This window comes from Vigna angularis, chromosome 3 (genome assembly GCF_016808095.1).
Source record: "Vigna angularis cultivar LongXiaoDou No.4 chromosome 3, ASM1680809v1, whole genome shotgun sequence".
NCBI lineage: Eukaryota > Viridiplantae > Streptophyta > Magnoliopsida > Fabales > Fabaceae > Vigna > Vigna angularis.
In genome coordinates this window covers 4311566-4334659 of record NC_068972.1, presented here as the reverse complement: position 1 = coordinate 4334659, position 23094 = coordinate 4311566, and the positions used below count along the sequence as shown (strand labels likewise).

General features: G+C 34.0%; 3 protein-coding genes across 3 annotated transcripts; 2 read left to right on the top strand and 1 right to left on the bottom strand.

Moving 5' to 3' along the window:
- Positions 1–9021: 9021 nt before the first annotated feature.
- On the bottom strand, positions 9022–10128 carry LOC128195727 (uncharacterized). Its single transcript, XM_052874083.1, has one exon. It carries the CDS (start codon positions 10126–10128, stop codon positions 9022–9024), a length of 1107 nt encoding a protein of 368 aa, XP_052730043.1.
- A 4687-nt stretch (positions 10129–14815) lies between these two features.
- On the top strand, positions 14816–18188 carry LOC128195766 (cysteine-rich receptor-like protein kinase 10). Its single transcript, XM_052874331.1, has 7 exons — positions 14816–15704; positions 15899–16015; positions 16563–16696; positions 16804–17014; positions 17107–17344; positions 17482–17632; positions 17773–18188. The coding sequence occupies exons 1-7, from the start codon at positions 14873–14875 to the stop codon at positions 18046–18048; spliced, it is 1959 nt and encodes a 652-aa protein (XP_052730291.1). The 5' UTR covers positions 14816–14872; the 3' UTR covers positions 18049–18188.
- Positions 18189–19799: 1611 nt separating this feature from the next.
- On the top strand, positions 19800–23042 carry LOC108324782 (cysteine-rich receptor-like protein kinase 44). Its single transcript, XM_017557712.2, has 7 exons — positions 19800–20693; positions 20987–21106; positions 21368–21486; positions 21596–21806; positions 21919–22156; positions 22297–22447; positions 22567–23042. Exons 1-7 carry the CDS (start codon positions 19847–19849, stop codon positions 22909–22911), a joined length of 2031 nt encoding a protein of 676 aa, XP_017413201.2. The 5' UTR covers positions 19800–19846; the 3' UTR covers positions 22912–23042.
- The last annotated feature ends 52 nt before the right edge of the window (positions 23043–23094 follow it).

The window sequence follows — 23094 nt, the reverse complement described above, 5'->3', positions numbered from 1 at the left end:
TAAACTCCTTTCCCAAAATCGCAATTTACTTCGTGGACAACTTGTTAATTGCGTGTGCTTTTTAAGGCTAGCTAGTTATAGTGCAAGAAAAAGTTAATTATTTAATTATAAAATTAGTTGAAAGATTAGTTACTTTCAATTTTATATTACTCAGTCATGATTTCAAGTAATCAATGTTTATGATTTTCGTACTTATTTTTCTCAATTTTTTTAATTTTCTCTTTGGACCCAACCATCACTCATTGTTTATCCTCTCTAAAATTTCAACCCTTTCGGCAAGTCACATCTCACTTTTAGGACAAATCGCTGTTGATTTTCGAAACTTCTTAGAAAAAAAAATATCAATGAGATTGCCCGAGGAAAATTCGAGATCAACCCAAACCAAACATAGACTACCATAGTTGAACAAATTATAATGATGTTTTTTATATTTTTTAAATGATCTTTTATTAAGAAATATAAGTACACTATTTTTAAAACTGCAAGTATAATATTAAAAAATAGCGTAATATTTTAAAATAAATGATAAATCAGTATAAAGCTTTGAGGAAATTATGATTTCAATGAAATTTGACAAAATTTATGTAGAGAATATAATAATTTATTGTTGATATTTTTCCAAGAAAGAAATTGGTTCGTTATCCATGATGAAATCACGTTATCAGAAACAATAACTGTTATCTTCAACTCATTTCTTTCTATATTTCTAATTTACTATTTGTATCCAATAGAAGTCACACACCAGTTATTGTGTTTACACTCCTTTACTTACTTTCTTCCCTATCATTTCTCAGTGCCGTTTCAATCTTGGGTTCGTTGGAAAAACCCTAATATCAAAACTCAACTCACCTGCTATGAAACTCTACATTATAGATAGAAAATTAATAAAATGGTTTACTTCAGTTTATATATTCTAATTTAAAAGCTGCAACATTCGATTTCAATATGTTTTTCTTCTCTGAGCAAACATTTAAAAAATATTAAATGAAAGAGAAACAGAAAATTAAGAGTCAAGAAATCTTGAATGGTTCTTCTACAACCTCTCTACATTAAAAAAAAAACAACTAAAGATGTTTGTAACTACGAAGTTAAGATACGAATACGGATACTGACACTGGAAACAAACACATCTTAAATTGAAAAAATATAGGACAGAGAATACTGTGTATATATAGGTATTAATTTTAAACTATCAACTATCACATTCTCAACTAACACAAAAATAAATTTATTATATTTATCTAATATTTAAAATGTAAAAAATAAACTTAATATATCTATCTAATATCTAAAATGTAAAAAATAATAGTTGAGGTCGAGATGCGAATATGATGAATCACGTTCTCTCCTTCCAGCAATGTAGTTATTCTTACGTCTTCTTTCGGTACAAAACTCTTCAAGGATACAAAACTCTTCAGGGAGAATGGAGTGGGTACCTGCGAAGGCACTCCGACGCTCAAGTCAGAAAAAGGGAATGATAGAACTTTTTTAGTTTAATAATGGAAGAAATAATATTTTCTCCTTTCTCTCTCTATATTCAGAAAAATCGTTTACCCAAAAATCCGGTTGGTTGGAGAACTTAACTGCTTGGAAAACACAACCGCTTGGTCGTGCTTGATATTGGGTTAGTTGGTTACGTGATTTGCGACATTGTGGCCAGATATTTCTAACCACTTATTCTGTAGTTTATCAGGATTAATTGATTCAGTTTGACTAAAGCTGACCGAACGTATGTTGACTCTTACCTTTGACTGGGTTGACGTGACCCTGTGAGCTAATGTTGACCGTTTGGTTTAAGCAACAGACGATCGCTGAATGATTAGCGATAATGACGAGCGTATGATACGACGATCGTTTTGTCTAGCGGGTTGACGATCGTTCGGAGATGATCATATGATAACTTGTTAATATGTGACTTGTTTATTCTTGGTGGTCGTCTGGGTTACCAGTTGGACGACTCAGATATCTATCATACAATAATTATATAAGATTTGTGGTTTATTTTTATAATTATAATTGAAACTATGCAATAAATCAAAATTTTGTGGATTTTATAGAAAATCATTGGATATATAATTATTAATACTTGTGTTCGAGTCAAATAGATAAAAAAATATATGTTTTAAATTAAATACTTTACTTTTATATATATATATATATATATTGTTAATTTATATAATGTTTTTAAAATATACTAAATTTTAATTGATAAAAATATTCTCATGTATTATAGATTTTAAGAATAAGGATTATATATATTGATTATAATTCAATTTGGTCACAGTGGAGAGCCACAAACAAGTTTTCTTTCAAAGAAAAGAATATTCTCACATAGATTTTTTGACAACATTTTAACATAATGTCATTTTCTCATTAATTCATTATTTATTTGTTATTTTATTAATGTATTTTAAATCCAATGAAAAAATGACAGGTGTATTATGTCAAAATGTAAAAAAAAAAAACACAATGTATTAACATTTCTTTATCTAATAATATAATAAAAATGTTTAAATCTTTTCAAATCCCTCCTGATATATGCCAGCCTCAAATCAAGCCATGCAAACACCAAATATCTCTTATTTCAATCTTCAACAATCCGCATGCAGAGTACTGTTTGCTTAAATGAATAGAGCACACAAGATTATTCAAGAAATTGCACCAAAAATACTTTATCTACATGATTATTCAATATTGAAATTCACTCGTCGTGATCTTAAACTAATAATATTTCATTAAATAATAACATGAATTCCAAAATATCATATTTTTGCATTGCAAGAATTATTGCTTTGGAACAAGACCAATAAAATACAAATAAAACTGTTGGAACATAATTTTATATGTTTTATTATATAATTTGTCTTTATATATATATATATATATATATATATATATATATATATATATATATATATATATAGAATTGATATCACTCTTTATAAAAAATCTTAAGACAATGGGTTAATGAATCTTTAACATGGTAAGCGTGTCCCGTTAGGATGAGCGACGATACAAAAATGGATAGTTGAATGCTTCCGTTAGAAGGGGAGTGTACCAATGTAGAAAAGACTCACCATTGAAATAGGAGATTGTTAGAATTCTAAGTGAATCTAAGTCTCACATTGTGTAGAAATGAGAAAGTAGAACATCATATAAGGTTTGAAAATTCATTAACTCATTCTCTTAAGGTTTTGAGTAAAAAGTATAGTCAATCTCTTATGTGGTTGGGTTAAGATCTTATTGATGTTATATTTTTCTAATGAACCTCTTCTTCCATAGACCTAACAAGTAGTATAGATTCAGGATTCTTAAAATTCTTTTAAATTTGTTCATGATTTGTAATTTTGTTCAAATATATTATATGTAACATCCCAATTATTATAGCATTAAACTATAATAGAGTTCTTACATCATTGATACCATAGAACAGTTGATAGGAGGAGGAATAACAATTTTCCTCATTATTATGCAAACCCTCACTCATAATTCAAACTAAAATACAGTTCACACTTAAAACATAGACTAAAAATTATAAGGCTCATTCTTATAACTAAGCTTCCGTTGATCCTCCATCTAAAGCTTGCTCCACCGACATAACAACAACTTCTGCTCCCATCCACCGGATGATCATCGCCAGACAAAATACATAACACAAAATAGCAACCACACAACAAACAAAGCAAGGGTGAGCTAATGCAACATAAAATATTATGGTAAATTACATAAATAACTAATTTTCCAACTTACAAGTTAAATTACTCAATAATACAATAAACATATCATACTCATCGTAAATTCACTCATCCAGATAATCGTATGAATATTGAACTCTTAGCTAGTTCTATACTTACAGTGGTACTTTACTCAGCTACATCTCATCCTACTCTGTCCCCCAAACTGGATCTTCGGATATAGATGCACTTATTCGCTAGCTCAATTATTCTATCCTACTCTGTCCCCCAAACTGGATCTTCGGATATGAATAAAACCACTGAAGCTACATCCTTCCTACTCTGTCCACCCCACTGTAGATCTTCGGTAAGGATTTCCCACTCTCCACCACATAGCTTTCTCTCTAAGTGAGATCGAGACTATTGAGAGCATAAGAATGAACCCCTAAGTCGGAGTTCCTATATTCATACGCACAGTACTTGACACAAAATCAACAAGGAGTTCCTCCTTGGAACTCTATTCTACACTTTCCATTCATAAATACACGTGTTACCCTATTATCATCTTTAGTCATATCTTAAGAAAATAACTCTTACATACTCAGACATTTCACAACCTCACAGAAACATCACTTATTAACACATAACTCTTTATGGTCTATTAATTCGAACCCTTAAGTAGTTCAAACAGCTTAGATACCTTTACTAATAGCTCCAGAAGGGTCAAAAACCCCCATATCGACATAAAGAACATCCAAAACGGACATCCAGAACTCCCAAAACGTCAAAAACATTAAAACACTAAATTTGTTACGCATAACTCGCTCCAGCGAGTTGACTCATTCACTCAATCGAATTTACTATTCCAAAATCACGAAAATTCACTTCCCGGACTATAACGACTATTCCTTTCATCATACAGACTTTCTAGACATCCAAAAACTTATCTCCTATCAACAACCCATATTCATCCAAGTCTTATAAACATCTAAACTAAACATATAATTAAAAGACAGCGGATAATTAGTACAATCCAAAATTTCCGATCAAAAACCTAGTCTCCTTTTAAATCCATAAACAGATCCAAAATCTTCGAACTATACGTATACCAAAAAAAAACTTCCACCGATTCAAAATACTTAATACGAACAAGATCTCTTCAAAATTATCAAAACAGAAGCATATCCCAATTCCCAACCGTACATCAATTCAAAAGATACAACAGAAGCAAAATTTCATTCTAAAATCATAAAGAGAATCAAAATCCTAAACATATACCAAATTTAAGATCATACAGAAACAAAAAAAAAAGACTCAAGGTTAGCTCCCCTTACGGTTTTCTCCTTAGCTAGCCTTTCGAAAACACTTTGCGAACGTTCTCCCGACTCAAATCACAGCTCTAAAGTCCCTCTGCTCCAAAACCTTCGTGCTCTGACCTCCAGTTCAACTTAGGAACTTCTCTCAGCCCCAAAACACTCTTAAATAACCAGAAAAACGTGTTTAAATAGTAAAAACGCGTTTAAATAGTAAAAACGCGTTTACCCAGTCAAAAACGCGTTCAAAACGCGTCAAAAACGTGTTCACTCACTGGGACAACTTTGTCAGTCTGGTTGAACTCCTTCCTGATGTCGGAATTACGCGTATGAGTACTCAAATCGAAGCTATTCGAGTCTACTTTCTAATGGAAAAAGAATCAACCCAAGATCTAATTTTAACAAATATTAATAATTAAAATACTAAACCATGTCAAAGTTGACAGCATTGTATTTTGCATATAAACTTTAACTTTTGTTACAACTTGATACATGTTTGGTTTCTTACTCTACTAATGACCCGAGATTCACATTTTCCTTTAATTTTTCAGGGTCTTACATTCTCCCCACCTTTAAAATTTTTTCGTCCTCGAAAAATACACTCTTTAATCAAATAAATGAGGATAGAAGTTCTTCATTTCTTCTTCCAATTCCCAAGTCATCTCTTGGGTCTTCTCATTCCACAATACTTTGACTGTACGAATATCATTTCCTCTTAGTTGCTTCGCCTGAACATCAAGAATTCGTACTGGTTTTGCATCTAATGACAAATCCTCTCTGACTTGAACATCATCCACCTCGAGTACATGATCAGGACTTGACACATATTTCCTCAATTGAGAGACGTGAAATACATTGTGTAAGTTTGCCAGTTGAGGAGGTAGAGCAATCTCATATGCTACCGGTCCAATTCTCTTGATAACTTGGAATGGACCAAGAAACTTCGGAGACAACTTCTTGGATCTGATAGCTCTCCCTACTCCAGTCATCTGAGAAACTCGTAGAAACACGTGACTTCCCACTTCAAACTCAAGAGGCCTGCGCCTATGATCTGCATAAGACTTTTGCCTGCTCTGTGATGCCTTCATCCTTTCCTATATCAGTTTCACCTTTTCTGTGGTTTGTTGAATTAATTCTGGTCCTAACATCACTGTTTCTCCTTCTTGGTACCAACATAGGGGTGTCTTACATCTCCTACCATACAGTGCTTCATATGGTGCCATGCCAATGCTTGCATGATAGCTGTTGTTGTAAGTGAATTCAATCAATGGTAAGACCTCATCCCAAATACCCAAGTGATCTAAAACACAAGTCCTCAACAGGTCTTCTAAGGATTGAATCATCCTCTCAGACTGTCCATCAGTTTGTGGATGATACGCAGAGCTCATATGTAATTTGCTACCCAACTCACGTTGTAAAGACTGCCAGAATTTCGATGTAAATCGCGGATCCCTGTCTGACACTATGCTCGATGGTATTCCATGTAGTCTCACTACTTCTTTTATATACAGTTGGGCAAGCTTCACCATAGACATCCTCAGATTCATCGCCAAGAAGTGAGCGCTCTTTGTCAACCTATCTATCACAACCCAGATAACATCATGCCCCTTTCCTGTCCGTGGTAAATGTGTTACAAAATCCATGGCAATACTGTCCCATTTCCACTCAGGTATCTCAAGTGGTTGCAACATACCTCCAGGTCGTTGATGTTCTACTTTAGCCTTTTGACATGTCAAACATGTTGATACAAATTGTGCCACATCTCTTTTCATTCCAGACCACCAGAAAGACTCCTTGAGATCTTGATACATCTTGGTCATACCAGGATGCATGCTAAGACGACTTTTATGTCCTTCTTTGAGAATCAACTTTTTCAGCTCAATATCATCTGGAATACAGACTCTGCCTCTAAATCTCAAAATACCATCAGCTCCTAACATAAATTCTCTGGCTTGATCTGTACCCAATAAACCCACCGTCTTTTGTAGCTCGGCATCTAATAATTGTTTATCTCTGACCAAACTCAACAAATCACTTGATATCACTAAGTTATTACAACTGATGAAATCGGACTTCAACTCAACATACAACTTCATATCCCTGAATTTCTCGATCAATTCTAACTCCTTTACCATCATAGTAGATACATGCACCGTCTTTCTGCTCAGAGCATCTGCTACTACATTAGCCTTACCGGGATGATATAGAAGTTCAAACTCATAATCCTTCAAAAACTCCATCCATCTTCTCTGTCTCATGTTCAATTCCTTTTGATCAAAAAGATATTTCAAACTTTTATAATCGCTGAACACATGGAACTGTGCGCCATAAAGGTAATGCCTCCAAATCTTCAAAGCAAAAACGACAGCTGCCAACTCTAAATCATGAGTGGGGTAATTCTTCTCATGATTCTTAAGTTGTCTCGAAGCATAAGCTACCGCTTTCTTTTCCTGCATAAGTACACAGCCCAGTCCTTGATATGAAGCATCACAATATACTTCGAAAGGTCTTCTTGGGTCAGGGATCACTAATATAGGAGCACTTGTCAACCTCTGCTTTAGTTCTTGAAAACTAGCTTCACATCGGTCTGTCCAAGCAAAGGGACGATCTTTACGAGTTAATTGCGTCAATGGTGACACAATCTTGGAGAATCCTTCTATGAATCTACGGTAGTACCCTGCTAATCCTACGAAGCTCCTGATCTCCGTTACGGACTTGGGTCTCTCCCATTGAAGCACAGCTTCGACCTTAGACGGATCCATAGATATTCCACCAGCTGATATGACATGTCCCAAAAATTGCACCTCTTTCATTCAAAACTCACATTTGGACAACTTGGCGTATAACTTCTTATTTCTTAACACCTCAAGAACTGATCGAAGGTGATCCACGTGTTCTTCCCGAGTCTTGGAGTATATAAGAATGTCGTCTATGAAGACCACGACAAACTTATCTAAGAAAGGTCTGAATATCCTATTCATATAGTCCATGAATACAGCAGGAACATTGGTTACACCAAAAGGCATAACCACGTATTCATAATGTCCATATCTAGACCTGAAAGCAGTCTTTTGTACATCTTCTGCCTTTACTAAAATCTGATGATAACCTGATCGTAGATCAATTTTCGAAAACACTTTCGCTCCATGTAACTGATCCATTAAGTCGTCGATTCTTGGCAACGGGTACTTGTTCTTGATAGTCAACTTATTCAGTTGTCTGTAATCCACACACAATCTGGAGCTCCCATCTTTCTTCTTGACCAACAACACTGGCGCACCCCAAGGTGAAACACTTGGTTTGATAAATTGCTTCTCCAGCAAGTCTTCTATCTGCTTTTTCAATTCTACTAATTCAGCTGGAGCCATCCGATACGGAGCAATTGATACTGGTCCTGTGCCTGGTACGAGATCAATTGAGAACTCGATCTCTCTTTGAGGAGGCAGTCCCGGTACTTCTTCAGGAAACACATCCATGAAATCACTTACCACTGAGTGATCTATGCTCCTTCCACTCTGGTTAATCTCCATGTGTGTCAACACAAGGAAGCAACACGACCCTTCCTGTACTTCGCGCAACAGATTCCTCGAAGATAATATCTTCGATTCTTCCTCTTGAGGAAATAACAATTTCTTTGCACCACAGTCTAAGAGAATGTGATTGGAAGTTAGCCAATCCATTCCTAAAATTACCTCTAAACCTTGTAGAGGTAAGCAGATGAGATTAACTTTAAACTGACGTCCCTCTACTACTACAGGACATCTAGTACATGCTAGAGATGTCTTAACTAAACCCGAAGCCGGAGTAGACACTATTAGGTCATACTGTAGCTCACTCACAGGCAATCCCAACTCTCGCACACAAACATCAGACACAAAGGAGTGTGTAGCTCCAGAATCAAACAAAACACAACAAGCTTTCCCAAATAATAAACAATTTCCGATGATAAGATTACCTGGCCCAGTTGCCTCCGCTCCAGTCATTGCATACACTCTGCCCACAGCCTGAGGTTTGGTATCTGCCATCTGTTGAGGCTAATTAGTTGGTAGTTGAAGCCTTGATTCTTTAGATGTGGGACAATTCCTGGCAAAGTGTCCCTCCTTCCCGCAGGTATAACACTTCATCGGACCAACTAACTGAGGGCAAACAGACTTATAATGTGGTCCTCCACAGCGAAAACATTTCACCACGCTAGATTGTCCTACTTGACCTGATGGATGAAACGAAGGTCTTTTGTTTGCTTGAAAAGGAGGTTTAGAATAGGGCTTCCTCTTGTCTCCATGATTGAACTTGTTATCTCCATGATTGAACTTGGACCCAGATGGTCCACCAATCCTCTGTGGCTGTCTTTGCTGATTTTGCACTTCATTCTTGGTCTTTTCTAACACTTTGGCCCTCTCCACTAATGTAGGAAACTCCTTAATACATAAACCTTTTACTAACAATTTGATATCTCCTCGAAGGCCATTTTCAAACTTCCTACATTGCCATTCTTCATCCATATCCAGAGTGTGGAAGCGGATCAGATGCTTAAACTTATCGGCATATTCCGTCACGGACATTCCTCCTTGCACTAGCTGAAGAAACTCCACTTCTTTGGTAAACCTTACACTGTCAGGGAAATATTCAGCATAGAACCTCTTCTTGAATAAGTTCCAGGTGATCGGGGTACCACTTCTTTCCAACAATGTCCTTGTACTGGTCCACCAGTGACTGGCCTCTGCTGATAATAAATATTCAGTATAAGCCAATCTATTCTCTTCTGGGCAGTTTTTGGCATTGAAAATCCTCTCCATGTCTCTAAACCATTGGTCTGCTTCATCTGCACTAGTATTGCCACAGAATTTAGCTGGATGGTGTTGAAGAAAATTCTCCAGGCTCCATTCATGTATTGGAGTAGGTGGAATATAAAAATGATCAGTGGAAATTCTTGCACCACCATTCATTAATTCCACATATTGCCTCTGTTGTGCCTCCGCTGACACCCTAGCAGCTTCCAATTGTTGTAACGCAATTGTGTTTTGTTGCGTCAAGGATGCATTCTGCTGCTGCATCGCCACCACAAATGATTCCATTACTCTTACCAGACTAGAAACATCAGACCGTACAGGTGAAGGAGGAGAAGATGGTCTGGATGCCATGGTTCTGTCCAAAGAAAGAACCATCAGTCTAAAAATAAATTCCTATAATAGGAAGACACAACTAAGATCACACAACTAAAACATGATATCTTCATAACCTACAGGATTCCTAGGGGAAAGGAACTGCTCTGATACCATTAATGTAACATCCCAATTATTATAGCATTAAACTATAATAGAGTTCTTACATCATTGATACCATAGAACAGTTGATAGGAGGAGGAATAACAATTTTCCTCATTATTATGCAAACCCTCACTCATAATTCAAACTAAAATACAGTTCACACTTAAAACATAGACTAAAAATTATAAGGCTCATTCTTATAACTAAGCTTCCGTTGATCCTCCATCTAAAGCTTGCTCCACCGACATAACAACAACTTCTGCTCCCATCCACCGGATGATCATCGCCAGACAAAATACATAACACAAAATAGCAACCACACAACAGACAAAGCAAGGGTGAGCTAATGCAACATAAAATATTATGGTAAATTACATAAATAACTAATTTTCCAACTTACAAGTTAAATTACTCAATAATACAATAAACATATCATACTCATCGTAAATTCACTCATCCAGATAATCGTATGAATATTGAACTCTTAGCTAGTTCTATACTTACAGTGGTACTTTACTCAGCTACATCTCATCCTACTCTGTCCCCCAAACTGGATCTTCGGATATAGATGCACTTATTCGCTAGCTCAATTATTCTATCCTACTCTGTCCCCCAAACTGGATCTTCGGATATGAATAAAACCACTGAAGCTACATCCTTCCTACTCTGTCCACCCCACTGTAGATCTTCGGTAAGGATTTCCCACTCTCCACCACATAGCTTTCTCTCTAAGTGAGATCGAGACTATTGAGAGCATAAGAATGAACCCCTAAGTCGGAGTTCCTATATTCATACGCACAGTACTTGACACAAAATCAACAAGGAGTTCCTCCTTGGAACTCTATTCTACACTTTCCATTCATAAATACACGTGTTACCCTATTATCATCTTTAGTCATATCTTAAGAAAATAACTCTTACATACTCAGACATTTCACAACCTCACAGAAACATCACTTATTAACACATAACTCTTTATGGTCTATTAATTCGAACCCTTAAGTAGTTCAAACAGCTTAGATACCTTTACTAATAGCTCCAGAAGGGTCAAAAACCCCCATATCGACCTAAAGAACGTCCAAAACGGACATCCAGAACTCCCAAAACGTCAAAAACATTAAAACACTAAATTTGTTACGCATAACTCGCTCCAGCGAGTTGACTCATTCACTCAATCGAATTTACTATTCCAAAATCACGAAAATTCACTTCCCGGACTATAACGACTATTCCTTTCATCATACAGACTTTCTAGACATCCAAAAACTTATCTCCTATCAACAACCCATATTCATCCAAGTCTTATAAACATCTAAACTAAACATATAATTAAAAGACAGCGGATAATTAGTACAATCCAAAATTTCCGATCAAAAACCTAGTCTCCTTTTAAATCCATAAACAGATCCAAAATCTTCGAACTATACGTATACCAAAAAAAAACTTCCACCGATTCAAAATACTTAATACGAACAAGATCTCTTCAAAATTATCAAAACAGAAGCATATCCCAATTTCCAACCGTACATCAATTCAAAAGATACAACAGAAGCAAAATTTCATTCTAAAATCATAAAGAGAATCAAAATCCTAAACATATACCAAATTTAAGATCATACAGAAACAAAAAAAAAAAGACTCAAGGTTAGCTCCCCTTACGGTTTTCTCCTTAGCTAGCCTTTCGAAAACACTTTGCGAACGTTCTCCCGACTCAAATCACAGCTCTAAAGTCCCTCTGCTCCAAAACCTTCGTGCTCTGACCTCCAGTTCAACTTAGGAACTTCTCTCAGCCCCAAAACACTCTTAAATAACCAGAAAAACGTGTTTAAATAGTAAAAACGCGTTTAAATAGTAAAAACGCGTTTACCCAGTCAAAAACGCGTTCAAAACGCGTCAAAAACGTGTTCACTCACTGGGACAACTTTGTCAGTCTGGTTGAACCCCTTCCTGATGTCGGAATTACGCGTATGAGTACTCAAATCGAAGCTATTCGAGTCTACTTTCTAATGGAAAAAGAATCAACCCAAGATCTAATTTTAACAAATATTAATAATTAAAATACTAAACCATGTCAAAGTTGACAGCATTGTATTTTGCATATAAACTTTAACTTTTGTTACAACTTGATACATGTTTGGTTTCTTACTCTACTAATGACCCGAGATTCACATTTTCCTTTAATTTTTCAGGGTCTTACATTATACACCACATTCGATGAAGTTGGTTGTTTCCAAACCTGGATCTTCTTTTGCTCTAAGCTTCTATATAAAACTTCACATAAAACTCAACTTAATAATTAAATAAATATAAGTTATAGCAATTGACTATATTAATTTTGAAAAACGAAATAGTTTTTATATTATGTTTTAATTATGATAAGTACTTAAAAATGTTATAATAAAAGTAGTAATAAGTTTATAAAATCAATTATAATACAATCAAGTTTACATTATGTACATTGTGTAAAACTAAAATTTAGATTAAAGTTCTAGGTGATTAACACCAATACCTGATAATTAGTAGCATACTTACTACTTTTGATAAAAACAGCCTATCTGATCTCAATCTAACTTTAGCCAACTTCGATCATGAAAATGTTAAATTAGTTACAAATGGGCATTTCATTATGTGCAACAAAGAGTTAGACTAGGAGGTTTAGTGAATTGTGAGTGAAAATTCACGTAGTAGTTGTGTCATGTGATGGAAGCAAGTGAGAAGAAAAGGTTGGACAATAGATTCGAATCCTATTAGACCGTTTGAGCGATTTTTTTATTTATTTATTTTTTACTTTATCAAAGTAGTGTATTTTAAAAAAAAATTAACAAAATAGATAATGTTTAAAAGGATTATAATTAAAAATCAAGACCGTACCACTTCTTTACATAAAATTGTGTCAATTCACTATAACTTATTTTAGAATATTTTTAAAGATGAAACCATATTAATTAATACGATACAATTTTAGTTAAGAGCATTTTAAATTGAAGTTATATTATTTTTTCACAATATATATTATATACTTTTGCAAAAATATGGATTCAATTGAAAATGTATAAATTTTAAGTGACTAATGTGTAAACTGTGTTTTAACTTTTTATATCAAAAATTTAATTAATCTTCTTCAAATATATATTTATTATTTGATAATTTTATTAGCATTAATTCATCATAATATTTTTAGAACAGTATGTTTATGAATTTTTTTAGTTATATATATATATATATATATATATATATATGTATATATATATATATATGTATATATGTATATATATATATATATGTATATATGCATGTATATTCAACTGAAATTATTTAATAGAAACGGTTTAATTTTTATGTTAAGATTTAGTTTCATAATGTATTGGCATTGTTTAGGCCTGTTATCTTCTTTTTCACACCCCTACAGTTCGCTCAGCCCCACGTAACGGCACTTGATTAGTTTACGAATCACCATCTACATTGACTATGGAAGTGGTCAACACTCCTGATATTTGAAAGAGAAATATGTGATCACTAAAATATTCTGTTGGAAAACAGGATCAAAACCACTTCCAAAGTAAAATACAAAAAATGGATCAATTTTAAATAATTATTAACACATATAATGCATACATTAATTTAAAGTATCTATATGTACATAATGCAACTTTTTTATATTTTTTTAATTATATTGACAGTAGTAGTTACTATTATAAATGTACTAATTATTTACAAAATATGGTTCTAATTAATATACAAAACATATCACTAATTCAAATAATATGTCAATTAAAAAGTTCTGCTTGACATTAATTATAACCAAGTAATGTTCAGTGTTAGTATATAATAAACATTTAGAACAAAATTACAATAACATATTAAAAGATAAATTATAGGAGTTAAATTATATTATATTTTTTTTAAAGTAAAACATTGAAAACAGATTAGTAAATTGAAAAGTAAGAACATTAATATTAAAAAAATATAAAATGTCATGTTATTAAAATAAAATAAAAATATAACTACTTCATTTATATAAAACAGCAAATATAGTACTGAAATGAAATTATGTATCTAAGTAATCTGGGGCTGTTAATTTGAGAAGGAAATCAGCAGTGACAACTGTATATTTTACCGTATACTACAATACCAGTGATTCCTGTAACATCACATTAATTTTTTGTAATAAAGAATTGTTCAAAGTCCAACTTGGTAGTCAATTGAGTGAATAAATTATATGTTTTGTAAATTGCAATTAGAGGAATAGAAGAGTGATGCACTTTTACATTTGGGATATAATAAAACATAAAATAATTATAAATGATTGAATTTTTATATTTTTTAAAGAAAGAATAAAATAAATAAATAAAAAAATTAAATAAATTTAAAAAATTTAAGTGTATCAAGATATTATTTTTCAAATGAAAAAGTGATAGTAACTTGGATATCGGTTCGAAACATGAGGCTAGTTTTTGCCTTCTTCATTTCAACCAACTTTCATAATCACATTAATACGGTAACCCGTAAACAGGGGCAATTACAGGTACCTTAAAGTCAAAAGTTAAATGTTCATGTTCATCAACAATAAATCTTCCATGTGTTTTCTCTTACTGCCTTACTCTGGACAACTGTGGCCATGGTTTCAAGAATGTCCGGATTCCTTTGTATGCTTGTCATACTCCTAACAATATGCCAATCCTATGCCCAACCAAGTTTCTTATACCATTTCTGTATGAATGACAAGGGTAATTACACTGCCAACGGCACCTACCACAACAATCTCTTTACCCTTTTGTCCAACCTCTCTTCAAACACAGATATTGACTATGGCTTCTACAACTTTTCGCTTGGCCAAGATACTGACACAGTAAACGCAATTGGGCTGTGCAGAGGAGATGTTAAGTCAGACGCTTGCCGTAGATGCTTGAATGATTCAAAAGTCCTTCTCCAGCAGCGGTGTCCAAATCAGAAGGAGGCAATTGGTTGGTATGACAATTGCATGTTACGCTATTCCAACCGCTCACTGTTCAACACCATGGAAACCACACCTAGTTTCTATATGTGGAACCCTGGAAATGCAACAGACTTTGATCAATTCAATCAAGCGTTGAGGAACTTGCTAGACAACCTCGTAGGCCATGCTACACTAGGGGACTCCAAGCGTAAGGTTGCTGCTGCAAATGTTTCAGGACCAGCCTTTCAGAATATATTTGCTCTTGTGCAGTGTACACCTGACTTGTCAGAACGAGATTGCACCGAATGCTTGAGTGGGGTTATCGCAGAAATTCCACGATGTTGTGATGGCAAGCAAGGTGGTAGAATTGTAAGGCCTAGTTGTAACTTCAGATATGAGACATACAGCTTCTTTGATCCTACCAATGTTGAAATACCAGCAGCACCGGCACCGGCACCAGCACCAAATGTGTCTGCTCTTCCTCCTCCTCCGATAGATACCTTGTCTACAGAAGGTAAACGTCAACTCCTTCTTGAAATGTTGAAACTCAAAATTTGATGATTTTAATAAATTCGAAGAAATTAGTAAGTGCATTTTACCGAACCTATACAAAATTATTTTCCATGAAAGTGATTAGACTTGTTGAGAACTAATTTATTATCCTCAATCCTATAAATATACTAATTATTGAAGTTTCTGTTTTGGCAGGAAAGAGCAACACTTCTCTAACTGTAATAGCAATAGTTGTGCCAATAGCCTTTGTCATACTAGTAATTCTTATGTGCGTCTGTTTGAGAACGAGGAAGTCACGGAAACAGATTGAAGGTAAGCTAACATCACATTCTCTTTTATTATGATATTTGTTGATTTAATCCTTTGCTGTCTGCAATGGAGTTAATAGGGTAAAACTGAAGAAGTACACTATGGTTGCTACCCACAATGACAATAGAATTTGAAATTTCTTCCACCGTTAGAAAAAAGTGCATGGTTCAATCACTGCCAGGAAATAGTAAAATGAAAAAAGGACACTTGCAGCAATAGATGTTTATATAATAAAATGCATTTGGAGAAAGAGTAGAAACTTTTTAAAAATGTCTGAAAATCAGCTTATCCAAAATAATTAGTTGTAGAATTTCTGATTCACATAATACAAATAGTCTGAATAAACTTATGCCAAGTATCACTTAACTTTAACATGTCAGCTATAATAAATAGGAGATATCAAATTTTATATTATAAGTCCTACCAAGTTCCCAAAAGAAAGTTATTATTATTATCATAAATAAGCAAGTAAGCGTCTATAAGAAGAATATTTTCCTAAAAAGAAGCAGAATTCCATTTAGAGAACTGATTTGTTGCAACTCATTCCCAGTTCAAGCTGAAAATCATGATGAAATCACATCAATAGAGACATTGCAATTGGACTTATCCACTATCATGACGGCTACAAACAACTTTTCTGATGCAAATAGGCTAGGAGAAGGAGGATTTGGACCTGTTTACAAGGTAAATATAACAGTGTGACAAAAAGATGTACATCACATCTACAAAATGTACTGGTATACCTGATAGGCCGTTACCCTGACTTACATTCATAAACTTTAAATTTTCAGGGTAAGCTCTCCAATGGTCAGGATGTTGCAGTCAAAAGGTTGTCCAAGAACTCCCTCCAAGGAGAAATTGAGTTTAAGAGTGAGGTGATGTTAGTGGCAAAACTTCAGCACCGAAATTTAGTTAAGCTGATAGGATATTGCTTGGAAAGAAGAGAAAGGCTATTGGTGTATGAATATGTTCCCAACAAAAGCCTCGATTTCTTCATATTTGGTAAGTCAAAACTAAAGGAACCGAACCATCTATTCTTCATTTATAAACATTCTAAGTCGTTGAGAATATCGTATCTTGGCTTTGGTTTGTAGATGAAGTTGGGCGGGCACAATTGGATTGGGAAAAGCGACACAAAATCATAACAGGCATAGCTAGAGGTCTTCTTTATCTTCACGAGGATTCACGTTTGACGATCATTCACCGTGATCTCAAAGCAAGTAACATTCTTTTAGATGCCGAGATGCATCCAAAGATATCAGATTTTGGCATGGCAAGATTATTTGAAGTGGATCAAACTCAGGACAATACTAGTAGAATTGTTGGAACCTAGTAAGTATTGGAATGCCCTGTGCCAAATAATTTATATTAATCACTGTCAATATTTCTGATCTCTAAAGGTGATCTTAACAAAGTTGTCAATATTTGTTCGTAACTGAGCTAATGAGATGGTCCATTTGGACATGCAGTGGATATATGGCACCAGAGTATGTCTTCTATGGACAATTCTCAGTGAAATCTGATGTTTATAGTTTTGGCATATTGGTTCTTGAGATTGTAAGTGGCCAGAAAAACAGTTGGGTACAAAGAGGAGAGAATGAAGGGGATCTTCTAACCTATGTAAGTAGTAATTATTCTTTGAATGACTGACTTGTTTTCCTTATCCTTAGGTTAGATTCCGTCAGTTTCTTACAGAATTGTAATCTTTAAGACTGAATCTGAATCAATATTTGTACCGTTTATTGATGAACTGCTTGCAGATATGGCAAAACTGGAGGGAAGGGACAGTGTTAAACACTATTGATCCAACAATTGCGGACAGTTCGATAAATGAAATAGTGAGATTTATCCACATTGCATTGCTTTGTGTTCAGGAAAAAGTGGGTGATAGACCAACCATGGCCTCTATTGTGCTCATGCTTAGCAGTCACTCTGTTTCGCTTCCATTGCCCTCTCAGCCTGCTTTCTCCGTCGTAAGCAGAAATTTCTCAGTCATTCCATCAGAAGATTATGATCCAGAGGCAAGTGTAAACTAAATCAAAGGCTCAATCTGTCAAGTCCAGTTAGCCATTTCTTTCTTTTTAACTGTAACCATAATACGTTATCTATAAGATTCTCTTTTTCTAATACTAGCTTATCTTATCTGCTTCGTATAAGAAAATCAAATAAAATTGGGTGGAAGCAAATGCATTTTGTCCATTTTTTTTATCCATTTTTCATTTTCTTTTAAACTTTGTTAGAAATATAGGCCCAAGTCCTATGTCCTCGACAATCTCTCAGATAATCCAATCACTATGTCAGATTGAATTTTCTTTATATCGAAATCATTAAACAATAATATAATTATATTTTTAATTTAAATATGTGTTTTTGAAATAGTAAATAATTCGATTATTTAAATAACAAATAATATTGTCTACTTTTAAAAAATTATTCTGAAAAATAAAATAAAAATATTTTAAAATTACGCATTTTAGAAAAATAACAAATTTAAAATTAATGACCCAATTTACTCCATTCAATCCAATCCGATAAAAAAATGAATTAAATTTTATTTACTAAAAAAATTAGAAATTCTAATTAACTCATAACATTCAATTAGCAATCTCATATACTAATTAAATTATTTCATAATTGATCATTAAACAACACATAAAACACCATAATATATATATATATATATATATATATATATATATATATATATATATATATATATATATATATATATATATATATATATATATATATATTATAACAAAATATTAATTTGCATAATTGTAGGTTAAGTGTAAGATATTTAATAATCAAAATATTTATTTTATTACTCCAGCATGATATTATTATAGGTATGCTCTACTTTATTTTGTTGTTAATTTTTGGATGATTTATATATTATATTGTTTATTTTAATATTTTAACCATTGAAATATCAATATAATAAAAATATGACATCTACTAAAATGTTTATTTTAATTGATTTTAAGCTTTATCGCCACAAATATTACCATCGATTTAATTTTGTTTAATTGATCTTTAAGTTTTCGGTGTGTCTATAAATAGAAACTTGAATTTGGATAGGATCGAATTCTTTGTTCTTTTTTAGGATAATTCCTTTTGCCATTCCCTCTTGCTGTATTATTTTGAACCGCCTAACTTATGTATCGAGCCCAAGTGTTTTTTTTCTTCTTTAAGCGGGAAATGATTAATATCTCTACTAATAAAATATAACTTTAACTAACAGGTTTAAGTATCTCTAAACATGTCAACATTTCGTTGGTTTAAGTATCTCCACTACTTACGAAAAAGAAAATAAATTATTTTTTCAAAAAATTAAATATAAGTTAATTAATATATGAAAAAATATTTTCATTCAAATTATAAAATAGTCTAATTCAGTAATTTTCAACCGTAGAATTCCTATATTTTATACTTTGTAACAAATACCACATAAAGATTACACTTTTAAAGGTTAGGTATTATAATGCCTATCTTTCGTTGGCAAAGATTCCAGCTGTCTAAGACAAATGAATTCTCCTGACAGCATTGTGTGTACCTAAAGTTTAGTCAAATCCTAACCGTTAATGGGCTATTAAACAATAACTGATATGATGGTTGAATTGAATGGTATGCATATCGTGGTGAAGTGAACCACCACTTCAAAATTTCGGGTCAAACACAAACTAATTGTCAGATAACAAGAAAGCAGACTTTTCCTCAACAAATCTTGAAAACAAATTACCAATGCCACCCACATCACCCGACATGGTTGACAGTGTCAGTCGAAACATCATTCATACTTTGTTGTTTTTGACATTAACATCTCACTACACCATGGTCTCTCCGAGAGTTCTTTATTTCCTTTTTCTACTCTTAATTACTCTCACATCTCAGGCTAATGCGAAGCCAGAATATCCATACGCTGTTTGCATCACAGAAGGTGGAGAGTATGCCCCTGATAGCACCTACCAGACCAACCTCCACACTGTTCTTTCAAGGATCATTTCCGACACCCAGATTGACTATGGCTTCTACAACTCCTCCTATGGCCAAGATTCTGATAGATTCTACGCAACTGCCCTTTGCAGAGGAGATGTCACCCCACACACTTGCCTCACTTGCCTCAACAATTCTCGTTTACTTCTCCTAAAACAGTGTCCACGTCAAAAACGTGCAGTGGGAGGATATGGTGAATGCATGTTGCACTATTCATATCGCTCAGTGTTAGGTTACTATGATTCCGATTTCCGGGTCTACTTGCGTAGTGAAACCAGTGTAACAGACTGGGATCAGTACAGTTATGTGCTGAAGAAGTTGCTGCCAATACTAAAAGTGAAAGCTGCAACAGCTGATTCCAACTGGAATCGCAAATATTCTTCTGGAAATGCAACACATCCGGATTCTGAAACTGTATATGCTGCTGTTCAGTGTGCACCAGACTTGACAGAGGCAGAATGCAATGACTGCTTGGGTGGCGCTATTTCAGAATTACCAAAATGTTGTAATAGCAGATCTGGTGGAGTGGTTATTAAATTCAGGTGTAATTTCAGATACGAGGACTTCAGTTTTTATGAGCCTATGGCTGACACACAAACGCTACAGTTGTCACCACAAGGATCTCCATCTCCTCCATCACCTTCACCATTCACCACTAAAAATTCCCCGGAGAGTACTTATCATGGTATTAATTGTTACATGGTTTGAAGTGAATATATTGATCATCAAGTAGCATCTATTTGGCCCAAGTAAAACTTCACACATAACTACATATGTTGGAAATGATTTCTTTTACTGTTATTCCAAGGTAGGAAAGAAAAAGATTGTAACTAAGTACTATAGTTGTTTCAGACTTAAAAAATCTAGAAGTTTTGTGGTATCTTGAATTATTTGTCTCTCGACTCAGTTTCATGACTAAATTGAGTTGTCTTCAAGATAAAGATTATATTAACCAGAAGAGTTCTTGGGTTTATGCAGGAAAAAGAAGCAAATCAAAAGCTGTCATCGCGAAATACGTTGTGCCTATTGTCTTTTTTGGGTTGCTGATCTTTATTTGCATATATTTTGGAGTGCGGAAGCCAAGAAAATATTTTCAGAGTAAGTTCAGATATTTATTTAAAGTTTGATGTAAATAGTCAATTAATATTTTCTATTCTATTTCTTTCTTTGGTAGTTTGAAACCTAATCAAAATACGAAGAAACGAGAGCTGTTTTGTTTTTCTCCTCGTTGACAAGAGATATTTCAAAGAATGGGATTTTGTTTGTTAAAATATGTACTAAACTATAAGTTAAAGAACATAATGATTTTCTAGAATCAATTGCTTACATGTTCTACTTTAAAAAACCCTTCCCATCCAGGTGAAGCTAAGGTTGATGAAGAGTCGTTACTAATAAACTTGGACACCATCAGAGTCGGTACAAACAACTTCTCCGACGCAAACAAGATTGGACAAGGTGGATTTGGACGTGTTTACAAGGTAAACATTGCATCATTACAATTAAATTTATCTGTATAACAAAATATTGTAGGGAAAGATTGTTGGCCAATTTTAGACGCATAAACACTGTTAGTCTGTTACTAATCAGGGGAAGCTCTTCAATGAACAAGAAGTAGCGATCAAAAGGTTATGTAGCAACTCTGGCCAAGGAGATACTGAATTCAAGAATGAAGTGCTTTTAATGTCAAGGCTTCAACACAGAAATTTAGTAAGGCTCCTTGGTTTCTGTTTTGAAAGAGAAGAACGTCTCCTTGTGTATGAGTTTCTTCCCAATAAAAGCCTTGACAACTTCTTATTTGGTAAGTTGACTTCTTAAACTGGAAGTCCTTTACATTACATCTTTTGCATGACTGAATGAAGAAAGGTTTTGACTCTAGTTTAAAAGAAATTTGGAATGATTGCACCATGTAGATCCCATCAAGCGCGCACATTTGGATTGGAAAACACGCTACAAAATAATTGAAGGCATTGCACGCGGCCTTCTATATCTTCATGAGGATTCTCAGCAGAGGATTATTCACCGTGATCTCAAATTGAGTAATATTCTTTTAGATGCAGATTTGAATCCAAAAATTTCAGATTTTGGCTTTGCAAGACTTTTTAATGTGGATCAAACTCAGGTTAAAGCAAGTAAAATTGCTGGAACCTAGTAAGTGTCAAGATTTATAAAACATTTTAGTTTCTAATCTGTATCCTTGAGTAATACAGATGAGGAGCCTGGATTATTAACAAGAAAAGGGTAATGTTTGTAATTTGTATCTAATTGAGGGTATCCTTATTGAAATGCAGCGGATACATGGCACCTGAGTATGCAAGGCATGGAAAACTCTCAATGAAGTTAGATGTATTTAGTTTTGGTGTAATACTACTAGAGATTGTAAGTGGTCAAAAGAATGGTGGATTCCGAAATGGAGAGAATGTGGAGCATCTACTAAGCTTTGTATGTCTACCTTCTTTATCCTCTATCTTTATAATGTTTATAATAGAGCATTAGGCATTAACTGAAATGGTAGAAGCAGAAAAGTGGGACTAATGTTCTGTAAAATGAATTACTTTCAGGCTTGGACAAACTGGAGGAATGGGAGAGCAGCTAATATTATAGATCCCACCTTAAATAATGCTTTGGGAGATGAAATAGTGAGATGCATTCACATTGGACTACTTTGTGTTCAAGAAAAGGTTGCTGATAGACCAACAATGGCTTCGGTGGTCCTTATGCTTGATAGTCACTCTTTCGCTCTACCAGTTCCATTGCAACCTGCCTATTTTATGATTACTAGATGTTCATCGGTCATCCAGTTCTCGGAGTTCGGTTCAGTGGAAACAGGATCAAATGAACACAAAATTGACTCTGCTGATGCATCCACAAACGACGCTTCAATTAGTAGTTTATATCCTCGTTAAATGTAAATTATATGATCATCGTCAAAAGTAACAACCATAAATGTACCAGGAAAAACAGTTTTTTAGTGCTTTCATTACAAAGAAATGTATGTTAAATTGACCAGTAATGCATGTGTGAATTTTTGGTCCAACACTTACTGCCGTGACCAAGACGCGTGACAGATGAAACTCTGACATCTTCTA

What these genes read in the sequence shown, in the direction of transcription:
- LOC128195727 (XM_052874083.1), bottom strand. Translation starts at nt 10,128, where the DNA reads ATGGCATCCAGACCATCTTCTCCTCCTTCACCTGTACGGTCTGATGTT.
- LOC128195766 (XM_052874331.1), top strand. Translation starts at nt 14,873, where the DNA reads ATGGTTTCAAGAATGTCCGGATTCCTTTGTATGCTTGTCATACTCCTA. An exon ending in GATTTGGACCTGTTTACAAG is followed by an intron (nt 16,697 to 16,803) that starts GTAAATATAACA and finishes TTAAATTTTCAG; the next exon opens with GGTAAGCTCTCCAATGGTCA. An exon ending in AGTAGAATTGTTGGAACCTA is followed by an intron (nt 17,345 to 17,481) that starts GTAAGTATTGGA and finishes TTGGACATGCAG; the next exon opens with TGGATATATGGCACCAGAGT.
- LOC108324782 (XM_017557712.2), top strand. Translation starts at nt 19,847, where the DNA reads ATGGTCTCTCCGAGAGTTCTTTATTTCCTTTTTCTACTCTTAATTACT. An exon ending in CCCGGAGAGTACTTATCATG is followed by an intron (nt 20,694 to 20,986) that starts GTATTAATTGTT and finishes GGGTTTATGCAG; the next exon opens with GAAAAAGAAGCAAATCAAAA. An exon ending in GATTTGGACGTGTTTACAAG is followed by an intron (nt 21,487 to 21,595) that starts GTAAACATTGCA and finishes GTTACTAATCAG; the next exon opens with GGGAAGCTCTTCAATGAACA.